Genomic DNA, 23,963 nt, shown 5'->3' with positions numbered 1-23,963 from the left:
TCGTGTGTATGTGTGTGGTTATATACATGTCTGTGTGTCTGTGTATGTGTATATGTAAGTGTGTGTGTGGGTGTGTGTGTGTGTGTGCGCATCTTTTCATTCAGTATTGACCACGTAATATAATACCATTCTTATTTATTAAAACTGTAATTTGTCACAAAATGGAGTTTATTTCATTTTCAGATAAGTGAACCTTATTTCATTTTTGGATAACGGACCTTTGGAATAACAAACCATATTTCATTTCGGATTCGCAAACCTTTGCATAGCTAACTTTATTTCACTTTCAAATTAAAGGTACTCTTTACCATTGCGAGCAGTGATTAACGAATGTTTGAGATATTACATTCGAGGCACATGTGTAGGTAAGTTGTATCACAAAACATCCTATCATATTAATATTTCATAATAAAGCCTAAAATATGAGATAGCACTATTTTTCCCACTTAAAATCATAACTGTAGATGGTTTAGTCTAGAAACATTTTTATTATAAATATTGTTCACATTTTGTATATTTCACAATACTTAACATCGATTATACTGATTCATTCAAATCTTTACATTGGCCGTTTCTACCCCAATTTCACATTTTAGAATTGTTTTGAAGCACTAAAGCAGGGTTTTTGTTTCATCTGCAAACGGTAAATGATACCTATAACAAGCCTAATTTCATTTTCAGAATACTGTAAAACGAGAAATGTTCGCGTGCATTTTAATTTCGCGAATTTCGCGAGCGCCAAGATTCGCGAAATTAAGATGCACGCGAAATTTCTTATCTACATTATATGCATTGAACGCAAGAGGCAATTCGCGAAAATTTCTTGCCGCGAAAAAGGCCGTCAGCTCCAATTCGCGAAAATTTCGTGCCGCGAATATTTCATGTTTTACAGTAATCAACCTTCATTCATTCTCGGATTAACAAACCTACGGAATAACAAACCTTATTTCATTTTTGGATTAACGAACATTCGAAATAACAAACCTTACATTTTCAGAATTACAAACCTTCCAAATAATGAACCTTCGCAATAATCAACAGTATCTTATTTTCGGGTTAACAAACCTTATTTCCTTTACAGATTAACAAAACTACAGTGCAATTACATTTTTGGAATTACAAACCTTCTGAATACCGAGCCTTTGGAAAACCTACCCTTATTTCATGTTCGTATTAACAAACCTTCAGAATAATGAACTGTAACCCCCAAAATATGTTGAATTATTAGTCTCAGTTAAAACTGGTACATGTACTGATATTTTATCTTCCCACCATGGTTGGCTTTGCATAAAATGGTAAACCTGTATGTGCTTTACTATCGGGATGGAGTGAAGGATGCACCTGTTACACTTTTCAACAGTCTCTTCTTTTGGATTATGCACACTCCTCTTGCTCAATATTTGCCTGAATGTGTTATTATCTGGACGGATTGAAAGAAGTACCAGTATTACATCTATAAATAGTCTCCTCTTTTGAATTGCATGCTCCTCTTGCTCATGTACAAGTTGTAGCTGACTGGGTGGGGGAATTCTCACTTTTGTACATCCTCCTGTTCCTCCTCTTCTTCACTTTCAGAGCTGAAAATCGGAAAATGACATGGTAGAAGAGCCATACTCTGAATGTCACAACAAATTATTGCATGATATTGCAGTTGAACCTTGTTTTAACGAGGTCAGGAACATGTAAAGCAAGATACCTGATATTGAGAGATAATTTTGCAGGTCCCATTCCTTTTATATTGTTTTTATACCTGATATATATGATACCCAATATAACGAGGAAATTTCAGAGGTCCAAAGTAGCTTGTTATAAGGGTGATATCCTTTTCACTATCACCAACTGTTAGTGTTCAGCACTGCTGCATGCAGAAAATAATAGGATATGACAATTGGAATATCATTCGACTACATCTGGTAGTCTTCCAGGGTTCAGTGCCTGTACACCTCTGCCATTTATATCATCTCTAAGAATTCTGCTGGAGCTGGTTTTACAGCAAATTTGAATTGGGATCAGCAACCTGCAAAACTCATACATTTGTCAGCAGAAGAGTTGTGATGACATTTATGAGGATCAAGTTTCATTTTGGGAGACAAAAACCTGCAAATTTTCAGCACAAAGATATGGACTACAATTTAACTGTGCCAAAGAGGCATACCAAAATAGTTGTACAGTTTTAACTGACCTACAGGATGAGGGTGAGCAAACAATGCAGATCACTGTCCACAAGACAAGAAGGAACCTAATGTGTGCAAAATTTCTGAAAGTGTGCTCATCAGGGCCAAAATCTGTGAGAAACTCTAAATGCACCTTTTTGCTCAGTCATAATGAGCATCATGAATAACATGAATATCATCCGCTGGAAAGGTAGGTATGCATTACAACTTCAGGGTCAAAGTAGGGACAAGAACAAATTGTGTAGGAGTTGGAATAAAACAGCATAAACTAAAGAATAGAGCATTGCTGTACTGTACACCTTTTTTTTTTTCTTCGTTAAATATCCAATTCCACTAAAATACACTGTATGCACTGATCAGTGTCACCTGGTACAACTTTCCCAAGGTTATCATTCTAGTCACCTGTCACTGTCAGAATCTTCTTCATCACTGTCTGTTTCCTCATCCTCATCATCTTCCTCGTCATCTTCTCCTTCGCTTTCCTCATCTGAGTCTTCATCACTGTCACTACCCCACAACTGATGATCCCATTCTGATGGCAAACAGACATGAACACATTAATGAGAGTACTACAAAACTTGATGCTCGCATACCATGCTTCAAGATAAACAAGTCAAAGCATGCAGCCTCAATGTTACACTCCTTTGATGTCCTTGCTGGTTTGTCATACACTAAATTGTAAACTTCCTCTTTATAAACCTTAAAGGACAAGTCCACCTTCATATACATAAGAATTGAGAGAATGCAGCAACATTAGTAGAACACATCAGTGAAAGTTTGAGGAAAATTGGACAATCCGTTCAAAAGTTACGAATATTTTAAGTATCTGCGCGGTCACTGCTGGAAGAGAAGACTACTACAGTGTATGATGTCACATGCGTACAACTATATAAGGAAAATAAAAAGAGAATTTCACAAAACTTTACTTTTTGAATAAAGTGCACATTTCTTCGACTTGCTACTGACGTATGTTAAGGGTAGTATTATTCCCCCTGCCATCTGAAAGAGAGAAGTCGAGTGCTCTTTTGTTATGCGAGAAAAATGGAAATATGTTGAATTTTCTTTATTCTTTCTTTATATCATTGTACTCATGTGACATCACAAGCTATCGTAGTCTTTTCATCCAGCCGTGACTGAGCAGAAACTTCAAAAATTCATAACTTTTTAACGGATTGTCCGATTTTGCTCAAACTCTCACTGATGTGTTCTACTAATATTGCTGCATTCACTCAACCCACATGTCTATGAAGGTGAACTTGTCCTTTAAATAGAGATGATGATTAAAGTGTTTTGAACACTAGAAGTTCTGGCAACTCTGATAAGAATGCATATTAAAGATACTGATAAAAACAAAATGGTGAAATATTCTTCAGGGTCTATTCTTGGAACTGCGACATCAAGCTTATCTTTCCCCTATGTACATAAGAACACATAATACCACACCAGCATACTTCCTCATGCAGAAATATTTTATACTGTCAGTTCCTAGATTATTTCAGGCATGGCATTGTGGATTTGCTTTACAGGTGTTGTACTTCTGGGCTCTATGCATGTCTTCTGACATCACACAAACACCAAAAAACAAAAACAAAAACAAAAAACCACCCCAACAACAACAACAAACAAGCAAATGTTAATTCCAATATTTACCCCTCCCAAACTCCACATTCTTTCTGACATGCATTTCAACTTTGCTGCACTACCATAAAATTAGAAATGATTGTATTCTATATTTTCATGGAGAAAATGAAGTGCTAGCTTTCTTACCTTGGGGTCTCATCATAAACTGCTGATAAAGTCGCATTGTTTGTTGGTATTTGAGGTGTTTTGCTATGATCAGCAATGTTGTTTATTGAGTTAAATTTCAAATGTACATCATTCTTTGTGCAACAAGGTTTTGATACAATGAAGAATTCTGATCAGCCTGGGATATGGATTGTAGGAAGAGTTATTTGTTTGAGAACTCTTCTACTGTCTTTACTAACCTCTCCTCAGCATTTCTTCAATTAAAGGCTTGAACTGCAGGCATTCCTTATTGTCAGGCTCATAGATGAGAACTAATGCAGAAAGCATTAAGAAATGTAGAATATAACACATATTGAAAGATATTTCACATTTTAAATTCTCTGTCTTTCATGTTCAAAATTGATTGACACATAAAATTTTGTCATGTGATATGTAAAGAGCATGCATACAACTTTTGATTACACAAGAAAAAAAAATTTGGAGCCTTTTGCAGAATAAGCATGAATGGTACATTCAACAAAATTTGTTTGGACTCCAGACGAACAATTTGAAAGTGGACAAATCAATTCTTTTAGTGACCTCAGGCCACCAGGCAACTGCTAATGTTGAGCTCTGATGTACACACATATGACCATAGTGTGTTTAAAAAGTGAAGTAATTTCACTCCATTTCCCATGTAGTGCACAAGTGAGAACAGTTCATTTACGACCTCATAAAAAGTGAGTGTACAGATGGTAACTTACTCATTTTACACAGTTTGTCTGCTGTCTCATACTCCTCATCCATGACTGCATCTAAAAACTGAATAGAAATAAGATTCTAGTATTCATGCAATGCAATATGCTATCATTCGGTATAAGATAAAGATGCACAACTAATACATGCATTCATATGTCCAGCCTCCTTTACTGCATATGCACCACAGTGAGAGACAACTAAGCCATATAAAATCAATTAGAATTTCAGGCTCTTTGAGGCTCTTTTAAAGAGGGCGCTCTCGACATCGCACACTCTTGATTTTCTGTCCTCGAACAAGTGGCTTAATTTCTTAATTTTCATTATTTCTTTAACGTATACGAAGCACTATATTTGCATAAAGCCGTTGCTGTACCCTTGCTGGTTCATCTGGATCACCTTCGATTCTTGGAAATGGCTTCCAGGAGTGGTGGCAGAGGCACCAAAAAGAAGGGTACAAACGCTGAAGACAACAACGTTACCCCGGCTTCAGACTATGGGCAAACTCTCCCGACACAAAGTGACGATGAAGGTATGGACAGCTCGGTTGGTAACTCAAACGCCGGTCACTCGGAACCTACAATGGACGAACTCAATGACACTCTTCAACAGCGCATTGTCAAAGCTCTGTGCACCCCTGCTGTGGTAGAGGTCATAACAAAAGCCGTCACAGAAACAATCATGGATTCCGTCACTCAACGTGTCTATGAGTCACTCAATCATGACCTCCAGTCAAAGCTGAAAGCACTTCATGACCTTGAATGGACCATAGGCAATCTCGAGCACAAATTGTCCAAAGTTGCAGAAGATCTCAAAGAGCAGGAACTCTACAGCCGTCGCAACTGTTTGAGAATAGTTGGGCTTTCTGAAACCCCGAACGAGGACACCGACGAGATGGTCATCGATTTGGCAAAAGAGAAACTCGGCGTGGAACTCAGCCCCAGTGACATCGACCGGTCCCACCGTCTTCAGGCCAGGCACTCTGAGGGAACACACAGTCCGAACCCCCCTCCTTGTCAAATTCACCCGATACACAGTTGTTATACAAAGATTTGATTCAGCCGCACCTGGATTACTGCTCCATTATCTGGATGAACGCAGGAAAGACTTTGTTAAGTAAAATAGGTGTACTACAGAAAAGAGCCCTTCGTGCTGTCCTACTGGTAGACAATCGTTTTAGCAGCAAATCCCTTTACAACTTCACCGGAGTTGAACCAGTTGAAATTCGCTGGAAGAAAGAAGCTGCCCTATATATTTTTAAGCTCCTGCATAACATGTTGCCGTCGTGTCTATGTGATAAAATAACAGTGAAACAGAATGCACATTATCTAAGATATTCACGCAATATCCTAACACTGAAAAAACCTAGAACAAATTTTTTGAAACATGGATGAATTTATATTGGCATAAGTATTTTCAATGATCTCCCCGAAAATATTAGAATATTAGACAGTCTGTCTTCTTTTAGGAATGCTCTTGATTCAGTCGTAAATATTCATACAGGAACTCATAGGTCATATTGAAGTATTTGCTTAACCTGAATGAAGATAATCACCTCAGATGATTGCTTGGTATTTTTGTTATATTGATATTGATTTTAGAGTATGTTCAGTCTTTGTTTCATCGTGTTTTTTTTTTCTATTTTGATATTCTCACCTCTATGTTTGATTTGATTTTGTTTCGTTCTGTATCTTTGATTTGTTCTGTTTATGTCAAATCTTTTGTTCATGGCCTCTCTGAAAAACAGCCTCTTGGCTGATTGAGGGCTTTTAACCCCGTGATTAAATAAAATAAACAAACAAACAAACAAACACATTCTCATACTTTGTATTTATAAACCATTGCACCTCACAGTCTATCCTAGAAATTGATGCCTTTGAAGTCTTCAAAGTGCAAGACAAACAGTACAAATCTCATGTCAAAGGGTGATGACAACCAAATTACCTCCCCCATGAGTTCAATGGGAGCAGACAGCCCTTCCTCCTCTTCTTCTTCCTCCTCCTCCTCATCCTCTACATCATCAGAATCAATGTCATCTTCTTCCTCTTCTTCATCCTCTCTTGCTTTTTCTGTGAGGGTCCTGTCCTCCAGGAATGGTGGAGCAGCATGTGATGGCTTCTTGCTGGGTCCTGCTGCATCTACAGAGCAAAGTAAGACAAATTATAAGACAATGTGTCTCTGTATCTGCAAAGGATTCATACAATAGCAGTCCACTCTTTCAGATGCACTTTAAGAGTTAGCTGCATTCTTTGCTCTACTGGCTTGGGGGTTTATGAAAATTAAAAATGAAGATAATACAACCAAACAATTTTGCTAGCTACCTCCCAAGTGACAATATAATTTAAGTCATTCCTAAAAATCAACAGTTTTCCTAAAGAAGAGCTACATTACACGATTTCTGTATGGCCTTCTAACTTTATTTTTCTCAGCATATCACAAGACTTCACCTAGTAGAGGTGCTGTGATACATTGTACATGTACAAAAGTGTAAGTGAACAGAATCTTTATGTCTCAAAAACATCAGTAATATACTACATTTCATTTTTATATTCATATGAGCAATTATCTTGATAATTTTTAAAGAACAAAGATACATCGCGATTTTATGTCTATCAAACTCACTAAATCAAGTTAAAATGATGATGGAATCCTAGAACCTACAGATGCCATGCATCTTAATACAAAACGGTATATTAAAGCTGTGATCACCTTCTCTGAGCTCTGCAGGAGTACCTGTACTGACATAGTATGAGTCACTCATCACTGTACTTGGAAACTTTCTTGTGTCTGACGAATCTGTACAGAAATACCATACCAAGTACATCATGATAGGTAATAACAGGGTCATCCCATGAGACATATGGCCCACGAGTTTGACATTGAAAATAGGTCCATGGGTCATACAGTTCACAAGTTGCACATCCCACGAGTCATAAGTTTGACACTATGCAAATCAATCCCATCATGAGTTTGACACTAAACAAACAAAGCCCATGAGTTTGACACTACGTAAAAGAAACTCACAAGACTGACATTTGGGATGGAAGGCCCAAGCATTCAACGGGATGAACATTTGAGGATGAACAGCACAATCTGTATGGGGTGTTGCATTAATGACATAAAGGGGAAAGTAACAAACTGGTGGGTGCACTTTCATCATGCCATTTTTCATGATAACATTGTACTCTTCATGGAACCCCTCCCCCCCCCCCCCCCAAAAAAAAAAGAACAATGTATGGCTTCAAGTTTAGTCTTTGATAATGACAGCTAGAAGACAGATGGGCAGGACATCAGATCTTTCCCCTTTCTCTCTTGCTTCACTAGATATCTTAGATATTTTACCCAACTGTTGAGAAGTATTACAGAAACAATTTGTAATCATCTCATGTAACTTTAATGAATGAAATTCAATTAATGAAAACTTTATACATGTACCTTTAAAACCAAATACCTTGATAGACAAATATGTTATTCGCTGTGAATTCATACTAAATCCACACCTTTGTTGATGACTACACCCCCTCCAGATCATGTAAAGCAAGTGTGCACTGCAACATTGACCATTTTGTGAAATATTTCCTTGTAAATTTCATTTCACAACTGCGCAGATTACGCAGATTCTTTTTTTTTTAAGGGGGTGAAAGCAAGAATAGCTTTAAAAAATCGGTGTTAACATGCAAATGAGGGTGCTTTTGTTTTTTTGGGGGGGGAGGGGAATTGAAGTGGAAAATTCTGGTGCACAATTTTTAGTAAATTTTGTTAATTTTTGCACACACATACACAAATAAAGGTCTTAAAAATACCGAGGGGTTGAGGGAGGGCAACTGACGTGGTAACACTCTAACGCCCATTAAAGCAACTCCCTTTCCCATCACTTATTCCTTCCTCATGCCATTATCAGGATACGCTGAAGAATTACCCACCCTTAATTGGTTTATAGATAGCACTGTTCATCCTGTCGAACTCGTGGGCCTTCTTTCCTTAGTGTCAGTCTCGTGAGCTTCTTTTGAGCAGTGTCAAACTCCTGGGCTTTGTTTACCTAGTGTTGGTATTGTGAGCCTCTTTTGCATAGTGTTGAACTTGTGGCCTTGTTCACTTAGTGTCTAACTCGTGGGCTGTATGACTAGTGGGCAGTATGACTTGTGGACTGTATGACTCATGGGCTGTATAACTTGTGAGCTGTGCAACTCGTTGCTGGCAGTCTTGTGACATGCACCCGTACAACGGCTGGACAAAGCTGTTCCATCCAGATCAACTTCCACAGAAAGCATATTCTGATCTCCTTAAAAGAATTTTGTTTGTGTACAATGTATTTGAAGCTTCAAATGTACTGCAGCTTCAAATGTCTTGGTACGGCATGAAATTATCACCATAACCTAAGACTGCTTTGAGAGGATGCCACTATGAATGGTGTGCAATACACATGTTGCTCAATTACAATGAGAAATTTAGTAAAGATTTGTATGTAGGCCTATCACTGGAAATTTGTGAGGCCATTATACTATGACCTGATCTAAGATGCATGAGGTTACTACTACATGTATATCACTGTTCTGAGAAAACATGTAAAATTTACAATTCCATAATTGTCTTACTCTATGTCTGACTTGATAAAACTGCTAACAGTTCTGTTTGTTTTAATTTATTTTATTGATTACATCTAACTTGAACTTGGAGGGAAGCTGCATTTTAGAGGTAAAGATGCCAGTTTTGATTGAATGGATATGCTTTGAGGAGCAAAATTTCCACTGCATAAAATAAACTGACTTTAAAAATTCCTAAATTTTGCAACATGAACTGAAGTACATTAATGAATGGCTTATAATCAATTGTATGAAATGAAACCAACCCAAATATAATTTAACAATATTACAATTTATGAAAAGCCTCTGCTTTCTGATATGTTCTATTTGATGAATCATTACTTAAGAAACATTAAAATTCAAACAGTCAAAATTCTTGAGTATTTATTCTACACAGCTTGAAACATTGGAAGTTTCATGTTTGATAAAGTCATTACAGAGTGCATTAGTCAGTTGTACACATTTAAAAGCACCAAGTACCTTTCTAACTTTTAGCAATAATGGTAACATTCATCCCATTACAGCCTGTGTGTACCAGTTTTTGATGTTGAATTTACTTTTAAAAAGACAGAAAGTTCAGATAGAGTTAAAGTGAATACTGCCGAGTGACCTCGGGTAAAGGTGATATCAGCTAAGAAATGCACAAGACAGGAAAACTTAGAGATTCCAAACAAGGAGAGAGATAAAATACACAGGGTTAGGAAACATGCAATACCATACTTCATGGATTATTACATTCTGTTTTTCATTGCAAACCATGTCGTTACCACATTTCATGCTCCAGTTCCTGCAAACGAGTTGTGTAATGTCTTGTGCGATGGGTAGAGACAAGCTGAATACCAGGAACAAATGTACCTTTCACTTTCATGCAGTTTCATGGGGCAAATTATTTGTATAGGAACCCATTTTTCTCTCTCTCTTCTTTCTTTCTTTAAAACAACAACAAACAGTTTCATGCCCAATGCCCCCTCCCCCACGTCCGCATACCCACCGCTACAGCCACTCTCCCGACATGCATGGCCACCTCCTGCTGGTGTACTACCCCTTAGCCTACCCCCACGTCCGCATACACACCACCGCCGCTACTCTGCCGACACGCATCGCCAACTCCCGCTACGTACTACCCCACATCCCACCCTCACGTCCGCATACACCGCCAACGCCATGCCAGCGTCACTCACGTCCGCATCCTGCCTACTCCACCCCGCGCATCTCCTGCTTTCTCTCACTCCTGAGGACGGACAGTCAACTGTACGAAACGTTGAGTCTCTTCTAACTCTTCTATATTTCCTTGGTTCACAGTCCTTTTCAGGACTACACACACTCCAGAAAGAATACTTTTACTCAATTTCTCACCTCTCATCCGACCTTTCTTTCTATCTTTCTCCTGTCATTCCAACAGTCCTTCTAAGGACTATACATGGTGAACTGCAAACCAAGTTTATCTTATATACCACACCATGCAAACACCTTCTCTCAAAAATCATCCCAAACAGTTTCATGTGACTACAATAAGAAACCTGCAAATGTCAATGAGAGGGTCAAGAAGAGTCTGTTTTACCTCCCCTCTTGGCAGCATGACCAGACTTTTGCCTCTCATCATGCTGCTTAATCTCCTCATTCTTGACACTAAGTTGCTCCATTAGGTATTTCAGTCTCTGCTCTGTGCTCTCTCCTGACGACACTGTGTTTTCCCCATCACCATTCCCTCTAATCCTCCTTTCTCTCATCTCTTCTGCTGAGTTATGGAGTCCCTTCTTTTCTCCTGGGATGTCACATTCATGTCTGTGCACAGGACTGTTTCCATTTGTAAGAGTGGGGTTAGCGTTTTGCATATCCTTTGGAACAAAATCCCAGCTTTCATTCTTTGGAATTCCATGCCTGAAATTTGGAAAAGAATGATGAGGAAAGCAAAGTAACCATCAATTTTCTGTGAATGGGGCATTTTGGTGTGAAACTGATCTCTGGCACACATTGAGTTTCATACATTAGTGCATATATTGTGCATGTGCACATTCACAGATTAAGAGGCAATGTACACAGTGCTCATTGGGACACAAACTCCTTGCTAAAATTTTTTAGAAGAAAGACAGAAGAAGATGGAGAAGAATTCATGAAGATAATCAAAGTGTAAAGATGAAGTAAGATAGTGACATCTACTCGTTTTGTTAAAGCATTTGCATTTTTCTCACAGAAAACCCTCTGAAATGCAAACAATAATGCTTATCATGTATCAGGTACATCATGGAAAGTCATAGAATCTGAATAATGGACTTAAAAATTTGTATGATGTCGCAAACTTTAAAGGAACAACTTTCACCAGCTGACAGAAAACAATAAGAATGCATTCATTTTCAACTTCGACTAAATTGTATTTGAAAATTAGTAAAAACAAACTTACGTTTCATAATTCCTCTTGACAGTCATTAAGGAAACCTCTTTGTGAGCTCTGCTGCCTGGTCTGCTACCTGCATCCTCCCTCGGTGATGAGAGCACATCATCAACACTACTTGCTCTCTTCACATTTGCAGCTGACTCTTCACCTTGGCGTGACCTCCGACCTGATGACCCCGCACTTAGAGTTTGACGGGATTCCCTGTCTGCTGATCCTTTGTGACCATGTGGCCCCGAGCTGCGATTTGATTTCTCGCTTTCATCTGAAGAGTCAAAGTGTTTAGCAGTTAATCTATTGTTACCTTGAAGGTAAATGATACAATACGCTCAATTGTCTTTATTCTTCATTTTTTTTAATATATGTAATTCCGTTGGAAAATATCACCACTTTTGGGAAATACGACTTATGAGGAAAAAGTATGAAGAGGTTTCGCCCTAGAAAAGAGACCAGCTTTTGCTCAACTTCAAAATAAGAAAAAACATGTTGCACTTTCAAGATATCAAGACTAGAAAACTGAGTATGTTTACAAATTAATGCATAATTTTGTATTTGCCCCTTCAGATTTTTACATTATCGGTGGCTACGTCAGCTCAGGACTTTATTTTCTGGTAGATATTTTGCCCAACTACAAAATTTGTTCAGAATACAAACAACTCCAACCCTGGAATTATAACTGTAATAGTATTGGTAATCAAGCACTTTAGGATTACACTGTTGTATTGTTCAATGTCAATTATGTATGCAAACTTGTAAAATCTACAGTGACCTTCACTTGTAACCATGTGAGATTCTGAAACAAAACATCTTGGCATTTCAGTTTGAGCTAAATACCACTTCGTGTCCTTAAATCTTTACATTGAAATGAAACAATCTATTCATAGGGCAACTAGATAATAAAATCTTGAACACTTCGCTAGCTAGAAAAAAAAAAATCTTCACATTTTTCCAATAACTACAAACAGTGAGATGATTTTATCATGCCATGTCATTTTACTTAATCCTTTTTTTCACACTCAAACAAGAGAAAATGTGGAAGCAGAATGAAATTGGGCTACTTCAAAACTCTGGAAGTTGTTCACTCCACAAGATTTCGAAGAAAACATGCGGTTACCATGGCAACGCTTTGTCAAGTACAAACACAAAGAGCGTCTTGCATAACTACACCTATAGATCATCACAGATACCAAATTTGAAATTGATTGCTTAAATACTATGGAAGTTATTCAATCCACAAGGTTTTGGTAAAATTATGGTTACCATGGCAACGCATTGTCCGACAAACACAAAAAACATGTCTTGCACATCTATACCTCAATATCATCATTTACCCTAAGTTTCATTTAAATTGCTTCAAAACTGTAGGAGGAGTTCGTGACGCAAGATTTTGCAACAGACCGACCGACTGACCGACCGACCGACCGACCACCCGCCCGCCCGACCAACATCACGGTGATTCCTATTGACCGATTCGGGTTCGTTGAGGGCAGCAGACATTTCATGGCACTGGGCGCAGCCATAGTGGGTGTCTCAGCCGACCCCCCCTGCTCTCCCCCACCCCGGGCAACATGTTTATCGCGCACTTGTAACAAAGGTTCGCGCACTAAGCAAGCATTCGCGCACTCAGTACGAGACGCCCATTGGCTAAAGCAGTTTTTCATTCTGCGCGCGTGCTAATGTAGGGAGAGGGGTGGGGAGTGGGAAGGGGGGGTCGGCTGAGACACCGAGCAATGGCGCTGCCCACGCCAAAAATACACATAGCGCGTCACAGAATCGGTCAATATACCCCCTTCACACTATATGTGGCGGGGGTATAATAAAGGAACAACTCTGACTTTACCTTCAGGGGGTAAGACTTCAAGCTGACTTCCGGAACGTTGTATTGGAGTCTAAATTTTAAGAAACAAATATGATAGACAAGAGAGTATCACAAGTTTGTCTCCCATGCATTCTTGCAGACTATTACCTAAAAAGAACATTGAAAACTTGAGGGGTTTGGATGGAACCCCAGGGGACATGGTATCCGTTTGAAAATGTTATCACAATAGCAATAATACATTCAAACAGTCACCTTAGAAATTTAAGTAAACTGAAACTAAACGAAACCTTAACTAAATTTAGTGAAAATCCTTCATGGGGTTTGCAAAAAGACTCTGAAAAGAAATATACTCACTGGTTTATGCACAATGAACAATGAATGATTGCAATAGCTCACTTGTGCCCTAGGGGAAAGTGAGCTAAAAACAAAGAAATTATGGTAAAGAGGTATGTGTGATATGTGCTATTTGATGTTGCTTCACTATAATGTACTCAATTGCAAATATGCCATGCATTTCATACCATACAAATATGAATTACTGCGAAATAGAGAACACGCAGAAATTAGTTATGAAGGGAGGGCTTAGTATGGATTCCTGACAGCTTGTGTACAGAGTGTGCTGCTTTGATTTTGTTTTACCACAGTTTACAGTTCTAAAAACTTCAAAAATAATTTAAACTATGTTCTTAAGATTAAAAAACAAAAACAAAACAAAACAAAACAAAAATCTACCACCACTGCTGGGAATTACAGCTGCTGCTCTTTAAAATGTCATTTAAATGTATACTACTGTGCTGAATCAATGCACTTCAATAGCTCTTGCCATTCACATTTTAATCAGTGTTTAGTTCAGACCTCACTGACTGTAAAAATTGTAGGAAAGTTCCACTTGTATGTTACTGTACCTTGCTTTATTTATTTCATTAATCACTTTGCTACAATCATTTTACCATCATTATACAGATCATCATAAAAAGTAAAATGACATGAAAGCCTGCAAGTTTATTTTGCACTTATTATTTATCAAACAAGCAATGATAAAGAAAACAATAATTTTACATGTAGCAGAAGATTTGATTGTAGAATCTAGTCACATGCTGCCTACAGTATATAGGGTCTACTGTGTATGTTAATGACTGTAAGCACTGGATTAAAATGTAGAAAGGTTTGACTCTTGATTTCTTGATGAATTTATGCTGTACTAGTAGTTTGCATGAAATAGAGGCAATGCTGTGTTATCAAACAACCTGTGAAGCATGTGTTATAATTCATTTGTGTCACAAACCAAGCATGATAATAGTTTTCAAAAAGACAAGTGAAATGTTACAATTGTATGTACCCATAGCATTATGCATATTCTGCACACAGCTCAACGTACATTATGTACAGTACTGGGTAGATATTGTACATGGCCCACACTCTTCGCTTTGTAACCATGGAGCTGATACATGTAGCTAGTTGGGGGCTTCGTGAGCATTGCATATTTCATCAATTAAATGACATTCTAACTGCACAAATTTGTGTCTGAGTCATATCTCTTGCATCAAAAACACTTTTACAAACTTCAAATTCAACACAAACCAATAAGAAATTGATTTATCAAGAACAAAATTGTAATGATTTTCAAAAGCATGTCATCAATTACAGATAATTAAAGCATACAATATATTTCTAATATATGCTTTCTTTGTCTTATCTTCAGGTCAGTAAATAATAATCACATTCTCCCAGATCAGCTTCAACAACTGCATATTAGTGGATCTGTCTAAGGCCAAAAAAAAAATTTTTGTTTGCCCTTAATTGTCAAAACCCAAGAGGGTCGGTAGGTCATTTATTTATTTTTTTTAAATACGCTTTTTACCCATGTAATTGTGCAACTTTGGCAGGGCATCTCGTACTCTCATCCTTCTGGCAATACTTCAAGTTCTAGTTCAACTTTGTACAGGATGTGGCGCAAGTTTAATGCACTCAAAACTCCAAGGGATTCATTCAAATTTACGTCTTGCCAGGGCCCGGTAGGCGAGGCAGAAACATCACTCACTGACAAACACTTATAAGGTCCATCTTTGTTAAATTTTGCAAACAGCTCCAAAAAAGTACCTTCCAGTGAGATGCTGGCAACTGAACTCCAAACAGTTTTGGTGCCATGACTGCTGGTAACGGATGCTGCAAAAGTAGCCATCTTGGCAGTCGCGCTGCGCTGCGCCGCGGCCGGTACGGTAGCTAGCTAGCTAGCGCACTACCTATATGCACATGAGCCAAAAAGGTAGCTAGCATGCAATGCAGCCTGCGGCTCCACGCGGCCTGAACACAATTACGACGGGTCGATGAGATGAAAAAACATTTTTAGACTTTTTTTTTTCATTCTTTCTTTAGCTTAAAATGGATAATTTTGGGTTTAAAACCGTTCACAAATTTGCAGAAGATGAAATTTGTGGAAAAAAATAAACCTGAAAGAGAGAAAAAAAAAAGACCCGAAATTTCTGTGATTTTCGGTCAGTCGCGAAGGGCAAACAAACCATTTTTTGTTTTGGCCTAATCAAGGGCCTTTCTTCATAAAAATCTGTTATTGCATTTGACAATGCAGTTACAGATGATTACTGAGTACATACCGGTAAATGGACTTAAACAATGTACCGGTATTTTTCGAAAACAATAAACTTCACTTAACTTGCATCTGATCAGCAATGCCTCTATGTACATACAATGCATGAATTCTGTATACTTTGTACACACGAAGTCCCATTTTGGTTGCTTTTTAAAAAAATGGTGCATATTTTCAAGCTTTTGTACTTACCGCATTCCTTGACTGCCTGCCTGAAGGAGGTCTGGTTACAGAACAAGAAAGCAAGATCATGAAATTATTCTACAGAAACTTGTTCTACCTAAGACTATAAAAAAGTCATATACCTTATGAATATTGCTTGCTGTTTTGCATTATGCTCAAGCTTCCCTAACAGTGCAAGAAGGAAAGAAAAACTAGAAATGTCGCTATGGCGACTGATGCCTCTGCCATAATGCATGATTCTTGAAAAAAAATATTGAAATGACAGGTTTGTCAGAAATGTCTTGTGGGTTTGTTATAATTTTCTAAGAGTGCGGGTACACATATTTGGGGAATTGAGAATTTTTACTTGAATTCTGACGGACCTTTTTATAAGTTTATGCATTATTTTCCAAGGTATGAAGAAAGAGTGTAATGACAGTACAAAATAGATTTTTTTTTTTCCTTGGGGGGGGGCATTGAAACCTGGTCTCTGACCCTTAACCTTTGACCTTTGACCTTCTGGCTCGAAATTTCCCGGAGAATCTCCATTACAAATTTGTAGGTAATGCATGTATTAAGTTTTGAAACTAACAATGCAAGCATTGCATATATACTAGTATATATGAGGGAAATAGTAACATTTTGAGGAGTTGACCTTGACCTTTGACCCCTGACTATTAACCCATGACCCTTAAATTCCCTAGATAATCCCTGCCAGTCAGTACATGCGTATGTACCAAGTTCCACGAAGATACATTGAACCATTTGCGTGAAAAGTGATATTGCAACAAGTTCATCAAACCTTTGACCTTTTGACCTTTGACCTTATGACATGAAACTCTCTCTGAAGAATCTTTACGCAGTAGTACATGTCCACACCAAGTTTCAAGAAAATACCTTTGGGCATTGCATAGATGGGGGAAATTGCAACATTTGTAGCATTTGACCTTGACCTTTTGACCTTTGACCCCTTGCCAATGTCACTAAATTTACTCATCTAATTGTCTAATTTACTCATCTAATACATCATCCGTGGACCAAGTTTGGTGAAAGCTGCTTCATCCAGTTTTGAGTTATCACGTAAACAGATAAATTTTAGGATTTGACCTTGATCTTTGACCTTTGACCTCTGTCCGATTTCACTGAAAAACTAATCTAGTAATTGTCCCATCATATATTATCCTCCAACAAAGTTTGGTGAAATTTGCTCCATCCAGTCTTGAGTTATCGCGTAAACGGATACAATTTCATGATTTGACCTTGACCTTTGACCTTTAGCAGATTTCACCCTAAATCTAATCAAATAATTGCCATCTATTGTGCACTATTGTTCTCCTAGCCACACAAGCATACTCTCGTTAGCACGGACGGACGGACGGACGGACAACCCGAAAACATAATGCCTCCGGCACCACTTCGTGGCGGAGGCATAAAAAAAACGTAAAACGTAGATGATCATAACAAAAGACAGCTTGATTGCATGACAAAATAATAACAAAGAATGCAGCCACAAAACAAGCAAGCAAACAAGCAAGCAAACAAAGAAAAAAGTAACTTCAAAATTGCATAGAACTGTACCTTATCATGAAATTCTTGGAAGGGGGTTATGGCTAGTGAGCAACTCAACCGAAATAGAGTAATCCCTCTTTGACCACATGCAGTCTGAAAGCGTACCAAACCTTACGCTCCAAGATAACTGCTTCGAATGCGTGGGTTAATGTTATTTTGATGCACTCAGTTGCGCCGTAATTTTGAAACCAACACCCCTACCCTCTATTGACAATATGTGTGAAATGCACGTAATGCTTTTCCATTATGTCCATTTATAATCTATGGGATCATTATTTTGCTGTTGATCATGTTTATTATCAGGTTTTTCAGTAGTACCGGTATTTGGACATCTTCAAATCCCCAGTGAAGAATGCAAAACCACTGTGCGTAGTCTCATGCGTGAAAGTTTGCTCTTTACGCGCAATGCTATAAATAGAGGGGTGTTGGTTTCAATGTACAGTGTCGGTGTGTTGGGACACGTATGTACAGGGGTGCCAAGTTCAAAAAAATTTTATGAGTGAGATTTTCATGACTCGGCATCTCGGCATGCTAATGTGCGCGTGAGTGAGGGTGTGGGAGGGGTTTTTCCCCCCCTGTGGCCTCCCACGGTAGGGAGCTTTTTCAATTTTTAGCTCTTAATGGTGCGATCAGGTGCATACGTAAGTGACTATTTTTTACTTATTTTGAAAGACAAAAGGGAAATATACCTTAATTTGCAAGTATCACTTTAATCTTTTGAGCTATGCTCATTATTATAGGCCAAAGTTGCAGACTTTGCCCGATGCGTGAGATTGTGAGATGGCCCCTAAATGCTTGAGTCTCACACAGAATGTGTGAGACTTGGTAGGTCTGTATGTACTATACCAGTAAATTACTGGTAATTTAATAGAATAGACATAGAGCCAGTGTCTATCAAAAATGTTGGAGCTAGTCTCACACCGTAGAAGTAAAGTTATGTGAACCACTACACTAACCTAACTGTTGATAGTGTACGTGGTAGTCAAAGTCAGTATATAGGCCTAGGTCTACTGTCAAAATACCTATAACAGCGACCGACCCGAACGCGAAGCGTTCAGGTTCCCACAGTATTCCTGTGTGAAGGAATTTTGTGTGAAAGAATTCAAAAGACGGACGGATGATTGGTAGCTCTGCTCGTCACCTGTAACCCCTTCTCAGGTGCTACATACCCATTCAATCCCATGTTTTCAATTACCTCTGCCACCACGTTGAAGTAGTATTTTGCAGTGACATTTATAACCACCTTGCATAATGTACTGATTTGTTGATTTAAGCCTACATGACGTAAATTCAATTGATTTTCACTTTATTTCAACGAGCCGGAAAGTATGGCAGTCCTACTACATATCGACCACCCTTTTTGAAACCGACCGCGTAGTATTGGCGCACAGAATGCTTACGCACTTCACTGCGCGCAGAGCACATAAAAATGGATTGGCTTTGACTGTTGATGAGGATGGTGTGGGAAAACGTGAAAATTCACTGTTCATTAATGGTTTTAATCAAGGACAAAATTTCGAATGAATATTTTCACGAATCGTAATGTAATGTCTATGGAAGTTTCTAAAAAGCTTTACATACAACACGGTGTTCAATACAACTCAGTTTGCGTGCATTGTCAATGCAAAAACAGCGGTCGACCTCAATAAGGAGCGTTACCGCGGGGAGCTGAAACGAGGCCACGCAAGTTCGACGGCGATATTTTTGCACTGAAACTTCGAATCGAAAAGGGACCAACGGCATTTGATGGTGCTGGATTTTCTCAATCACGTAGGTCAAGTTTTTACGTGAATTTCAGTGTTAGATATTCTTATCAAGCAAATAAACATTAGGCAGTTGATGAGTAGTAGGTCCAACCCTACTTAGCTTCGTTCTTTAAAAGTCTATTTCATGTAAGAAGATGGCTCAAGTTCTGCAAGTCTATCAATAGACCCACACTAGAATATTTCGACTCAGTATGGTGTCCAATGTCCCCCCCCCCCCAAAAAAAAAAATAAATAAATAATGAAGATTTGTTTGAGAAAGCGCAGCAAAGAGCCACAGAGCTACCAAGTCTCACACATTCTGCGTGAGACTCAAGCATTTAGGGGCCGTCTCACAATCTCATGCATGGCACCCATTTTTCTCACGCATCGGGCGAAGTCTGCAACTTGGGCCTATAATAATGAGCATAGCTCAAAAGATTAAAATGATAGTTGCAATTGAAGGTATATTTTCCTTTCGTCTTTCAAAATAAGTAAAAAATAATCACTTAGAATACTAGATCTAACGTAAGTATGCACCTGATCGCATCATTAAGAGCTAAAAATTGAAAAAGCTCCCTACCATGGTCCATAGCCTAGGAGCCCATGCCACAGGGGGCAAAAACCCCTTCCACACCCTCGCTCGCGCGCACATTCGCTCGCCGAGATGCCGAGTCATGAAAATCTCACTCATAAAAAATTTTTGAACTTGGCATCCCTGGAGCCACGAGCCAACTTCCACGACATCCACATCTTTGCCACCTGGAGTAGACAGGCTGATGAAAGCCCTGGGTTTTGAGTATTGAGACGCTTTACAAGAGACAAAGAGCAGAGGTTCTATCTTTACTGCTACAAATCTATTTAAGATCATGAACAGGATTGACCACCTACATCATGGAAGTTGTATAGGTTCTAAAAATGTTAAACTAAACTTTACAGGACTAAAGTTAGCAGGGCCAGACGCCGTGCGGTGGTCCCCACACACAGCGACTGGGCGGCTAGTATGACCAAGCGTTGTGTGTCTGGACAGGTTGTGGGACCGGATGCGTATTTTAAGTGCGTGTAAGTGTGTCTAGAATGAAAATGACGCTGTGAAAGTCTCACAAGATGTTACGAGTTATTTATACACACATGTCATTAGGCAAGTTCGATCGAATGTTCGTTAGCGTCGATTGTACAGCGAGAATGTAAACACCGTGCGCGTACACGTTCGCTCCCCATGTATGACCAAGCGTTGTGTGTCCGGACAGGTTGGGGGACCGGACGCATATTTTAAGTGCGTGTAAGTGCGTCTGGAATAAAAGTGACGCAGTGAAAGTCTCATAAGATGTTACGAGTTACTTAAACACACATATGTCATTAGGCCAGTTCGATCGAATGTTCGTTAGCGTCGATCGTACGGCGAGAATGTAAACACCGTGCACGTTCGCTCCCCATGTACATGTATTTCCCGTACAAAATCAACGCGTGCATAACTCTCTTTAATACGTTTTGATTCGTACATGGGGTCACTTTGAAGGGGAAAATCCCACGATTTAGCATGTTAATTCTCACGCTGTTTTCAGAGTATTTTGTCTAGTATGGTAGGTGTGCAACACAACGACCGGGTCTGTATCGACCGACCGCGCACTATATTGGAATTGCGCGTACAGAAAGAAAATGTACGCATGGGTCTACGCGCAACGGTGTTCGATTCTCCACTGGGCTACGCTACCGAGTAAAATGTGGCAAAAACAACTAAGTATTCCCTCTAAATTACCGAAATTTAGCAAAATCGAATAAGGTTTATCGTGTAACTACATATAACTAGGCCTACCTTTGCTGACTCGTTGTTAGATGTAGAGTATCCTTTCGTAATAAATTTGATTTTGACCGCAAAATTGTCACCGCCGCTGTACGATCGTGCACACACGTTACACATATACACGTAACACATGACATTTATATAAACATTTTGTCGCCCGCTACGACCGTACGAGTTGATGCAGAAACGAGAAATGAATGCGAAAAAACAAACCGACTCATCTAAATTTATTTCAATTACGATGAAAAGTTTCCTAATGAAAATCAATTCAAATTCATCAAACAGTACCGTCCTTCAAAAGTAATATCGAAGGATTCAAAATATATTCAAATATTATTGGGGGAAAAATAACGGCTAGAAAAAAAAACAGCGGCCTGTCGAAAAAATCATTTAAGTGCCCTTTATACGTATTGTCAGGGTGGTTGGTCGAAATGAGCAGGGCAAATGAGTGCGGAAAAAATGACACCCCACGCGTTCGAAGCCGCCATCTAAGACTAAGAGCGCGTACCTCAGATCGCATTTTCAGTGCGCGCTTGTGAATCCGGAGTATTTTCTCCACACGTGAGTAAAATTTCAGGCAAACTGTGAGATTTTTCACGTTTCTATTGATAGAAAAACGTTAGGTGGCCGGTATTATGCACACCCAACCATACCGTATATGACAGTTCGGGAAACCCACTCACAAGGGGGGCCCCTCCTTATAAGTAACCCGTCCCCCTTATAAGTAACCCCGTCCCCCTTTGTATAAGTAACCCCCGGGGCACCCCTTATAAGGAGTCTCCACGCTTTTTTGCAATGCAACGCGAAAATGAAAGGACTGCGGCAATTCGCTTGATTATGTCCATAAAGCTTCACAAGTTTCCAAATTTGAGCAAAATCGGTTCGAGGCATCATATCTAAAAAAAAATAAGCCACCTGAATGAACGAAAGTCTCCGTACTCAGTCGCCACGTCTGCACTCAAGCATTGCCGCGCCGCCGCGCCTGGCGACACTCACGCCAGTAATCGCTCGCATTTCAGCATTCGCATGGGTCGTTTGACATCGCATTTAAATCCATGATTTTAGATATGATGCCTCGAACCGATTTTGCTCAAATTTCGTGAGTAACTAGGAAACTTGTGAAGCTTTATGGACATAATCAAGCGAATTGCCGCAGTCCTTTCATTTTCGCGTTGCATTGCATTGTAAAAAAGCGTGGAGACTCCTTATAAGGGGTGCCCCGGGGGTTACTTATAAGGGGGACGGGGTTACTTATAAGGGGGACGGGTTACTTATAAGGAGGGGCCCCCCTTGTGAGTGGGTTTCCCGAACTGATGAGGAGTCTATATCAAGTCTTTGAGGTAAAGAAGGGTGCATATTCTACGTAAAATAGGTAAGTTTTCACGCGCGAACTTAAGTGTCCGGAAACCCAACCCCCCCCCCCCCCCCCCCATCATATTTCCCGTACTAAATCAACGCGTGCACAACTCTCTTTGATACATTCGTACATGGGGTCACTTTGAAGGGGGAAAATCCAACGATTTAGCAGGTTAATTCTCACGCCGTTTTCAGAGTATGTTGTCTAGTATATGAGGGGTCTATATCAAGTCTTTGAGGTAAAGAAGGGTGCATATTCTATGTAAAATAGGTAAGTTTTCACACGCGAACTTAAGTGTCCGGAAACCCAACCCCCCATTACTGTGTATAGGCCTACTATTCAAACAAGTCTCACCTGCTTGAAGGTCGTATGAGAGTGGATGCCCCGCCAGCGCCTCGCTCCAGTACGACCATCGAATTTGCTGTGCTATCTCTAACCTCCATGTCTGCTCCTCAAGTATGCTTTCGTACACTCACGATGAAAATGTGACGGATCTAGGTATACATGCTTTCCATTTTCTTTGAGCTCCACGCACTCATCTCTTAGGGTGGCTTCACGCGTTTAGAATTTAATCTATGATCCACACGCACGGAACATCACATATCCCGAGGTAGGTCTCGCTCTTCAACTACACTGTACACTAGTACATGTAAATTCTTAATTATGTACAACTACTTCGTAATGGTATATTGTTTACAGTCGCGTAGCGATTCGAAATGGGTAAGGTATCGTTCAAGCGTCAATAATATTATATATCTCTATGATATATATATATATATTTTTTTTTCGGGGGGGGGGGGGGGGACGCACACAAGATATAGTGGTACTTTTCTTTCTTTTTTTCTTCTTTTTCTTTCTTTTTCTTTTTTCTTTTAGGCAAAATAGTTCTGTAACTTCCGCCCACCGATGGGAACGCCTCCGGTACAGGAGTAGGCAGGTGACATCTGTTCCCCTGCCCTGATCTAAACCTATAGGCCTACCCAGTGCCGTATATTAAGAGAGTCTGGCCAACTCATAAATTGGACGCCATGTCGTTACCCAGCGTACAGTGCACATATTCTTTCATTCCATCCACGTTGAACAAAGCCATCAATCAATCATTTTTACACATTCAAATAGACACAGGTACACAGAAAAATAATGGGGCGGCTGTCTAAAGGACACAATTCCTGAATATTGATATGATAGATTATTGCTGTCAAAATAAAAGAAGAATTCAGGGTATGCAGTTTCGTAAACTTTCACTAAACTGTATGCTATATTGTATTTAGCAAG

General features: G+C 39.2%; 1 protein-coding gene and 1 long non-coding RNA gene across 2 annotated transcripts in view; one reads left to right on the top strand and one right to left on the bottom strand.

Moving 5' to 3' along the window:
• Positions 1 to 573: 573 nt before the first annotated feature.
• LOC139727525 (uncharacterized) lies at positions 574 to 23,364 on the bottom strand. Its single transcript, XM_071638536.1, has 11 exons — positions 23,043 to 23,364; positions 16,247 to 16,277; positions 13,471 to 13,519; positions 11,640 to 11,895; positions 10,800 to 11,119; positions 7,365 to 7,451; positions 6,600 to 6,793; positions 4,664 to 4,721; positions 4,160 to 4,231; positions 2,577 to 2,706; positions 574 to 1,577 (listed from the first exon to the last, which is right to left on the bottom strand). The coding sequence occupies exons 1-11, from the start codon at positions 23,129 to 23,131 to the stop codon at positions 1,532 to 1,534; spliced, it is 1,332 nt and encodes a 443-aa protein (XP_071494637.1). The 5' UTR covers positions 23,132 to 23,364; the 3' UTR covers positions 574 to 1,531.
• LOC139727625 (uncharacterized) overlaps positions 11,871 to 23,963 on the top strand; it is a 57,386-nt gene continuing 45,293 nt past the window's right edge. The window contains exon 1 of the long non-coding RNA XR_011710758.1: positions 11,871 to 11,941. This is a non-coding gene — a long non-coding RNA (uncharacterized lncRNA). The remainder of the gene's footprint in view (positions 11,942 to 23,963) is intronic.

Source organism: Diadema antillarum, unplaced genomic scaffold (assembly GCF_040938485.1).
Source record: "Diadema antillarum isolate AM-2024a unplaced genomic scaffold, OU_Dant_1.0 scf00000001, whole genome shotgun sequence".
NCBI classification, from domain to species: Eukaryota; Metazoa; Echinodermata; class Echinoidea; order Diadematoida; family Diadematidae; genus Diadema; species Diadema antillarum.
The sequence above is the reverse complement of the archived record's forward strand: the minus strand, read 5'-3'. Positions and strand labels throughout refer to the sequence as shown.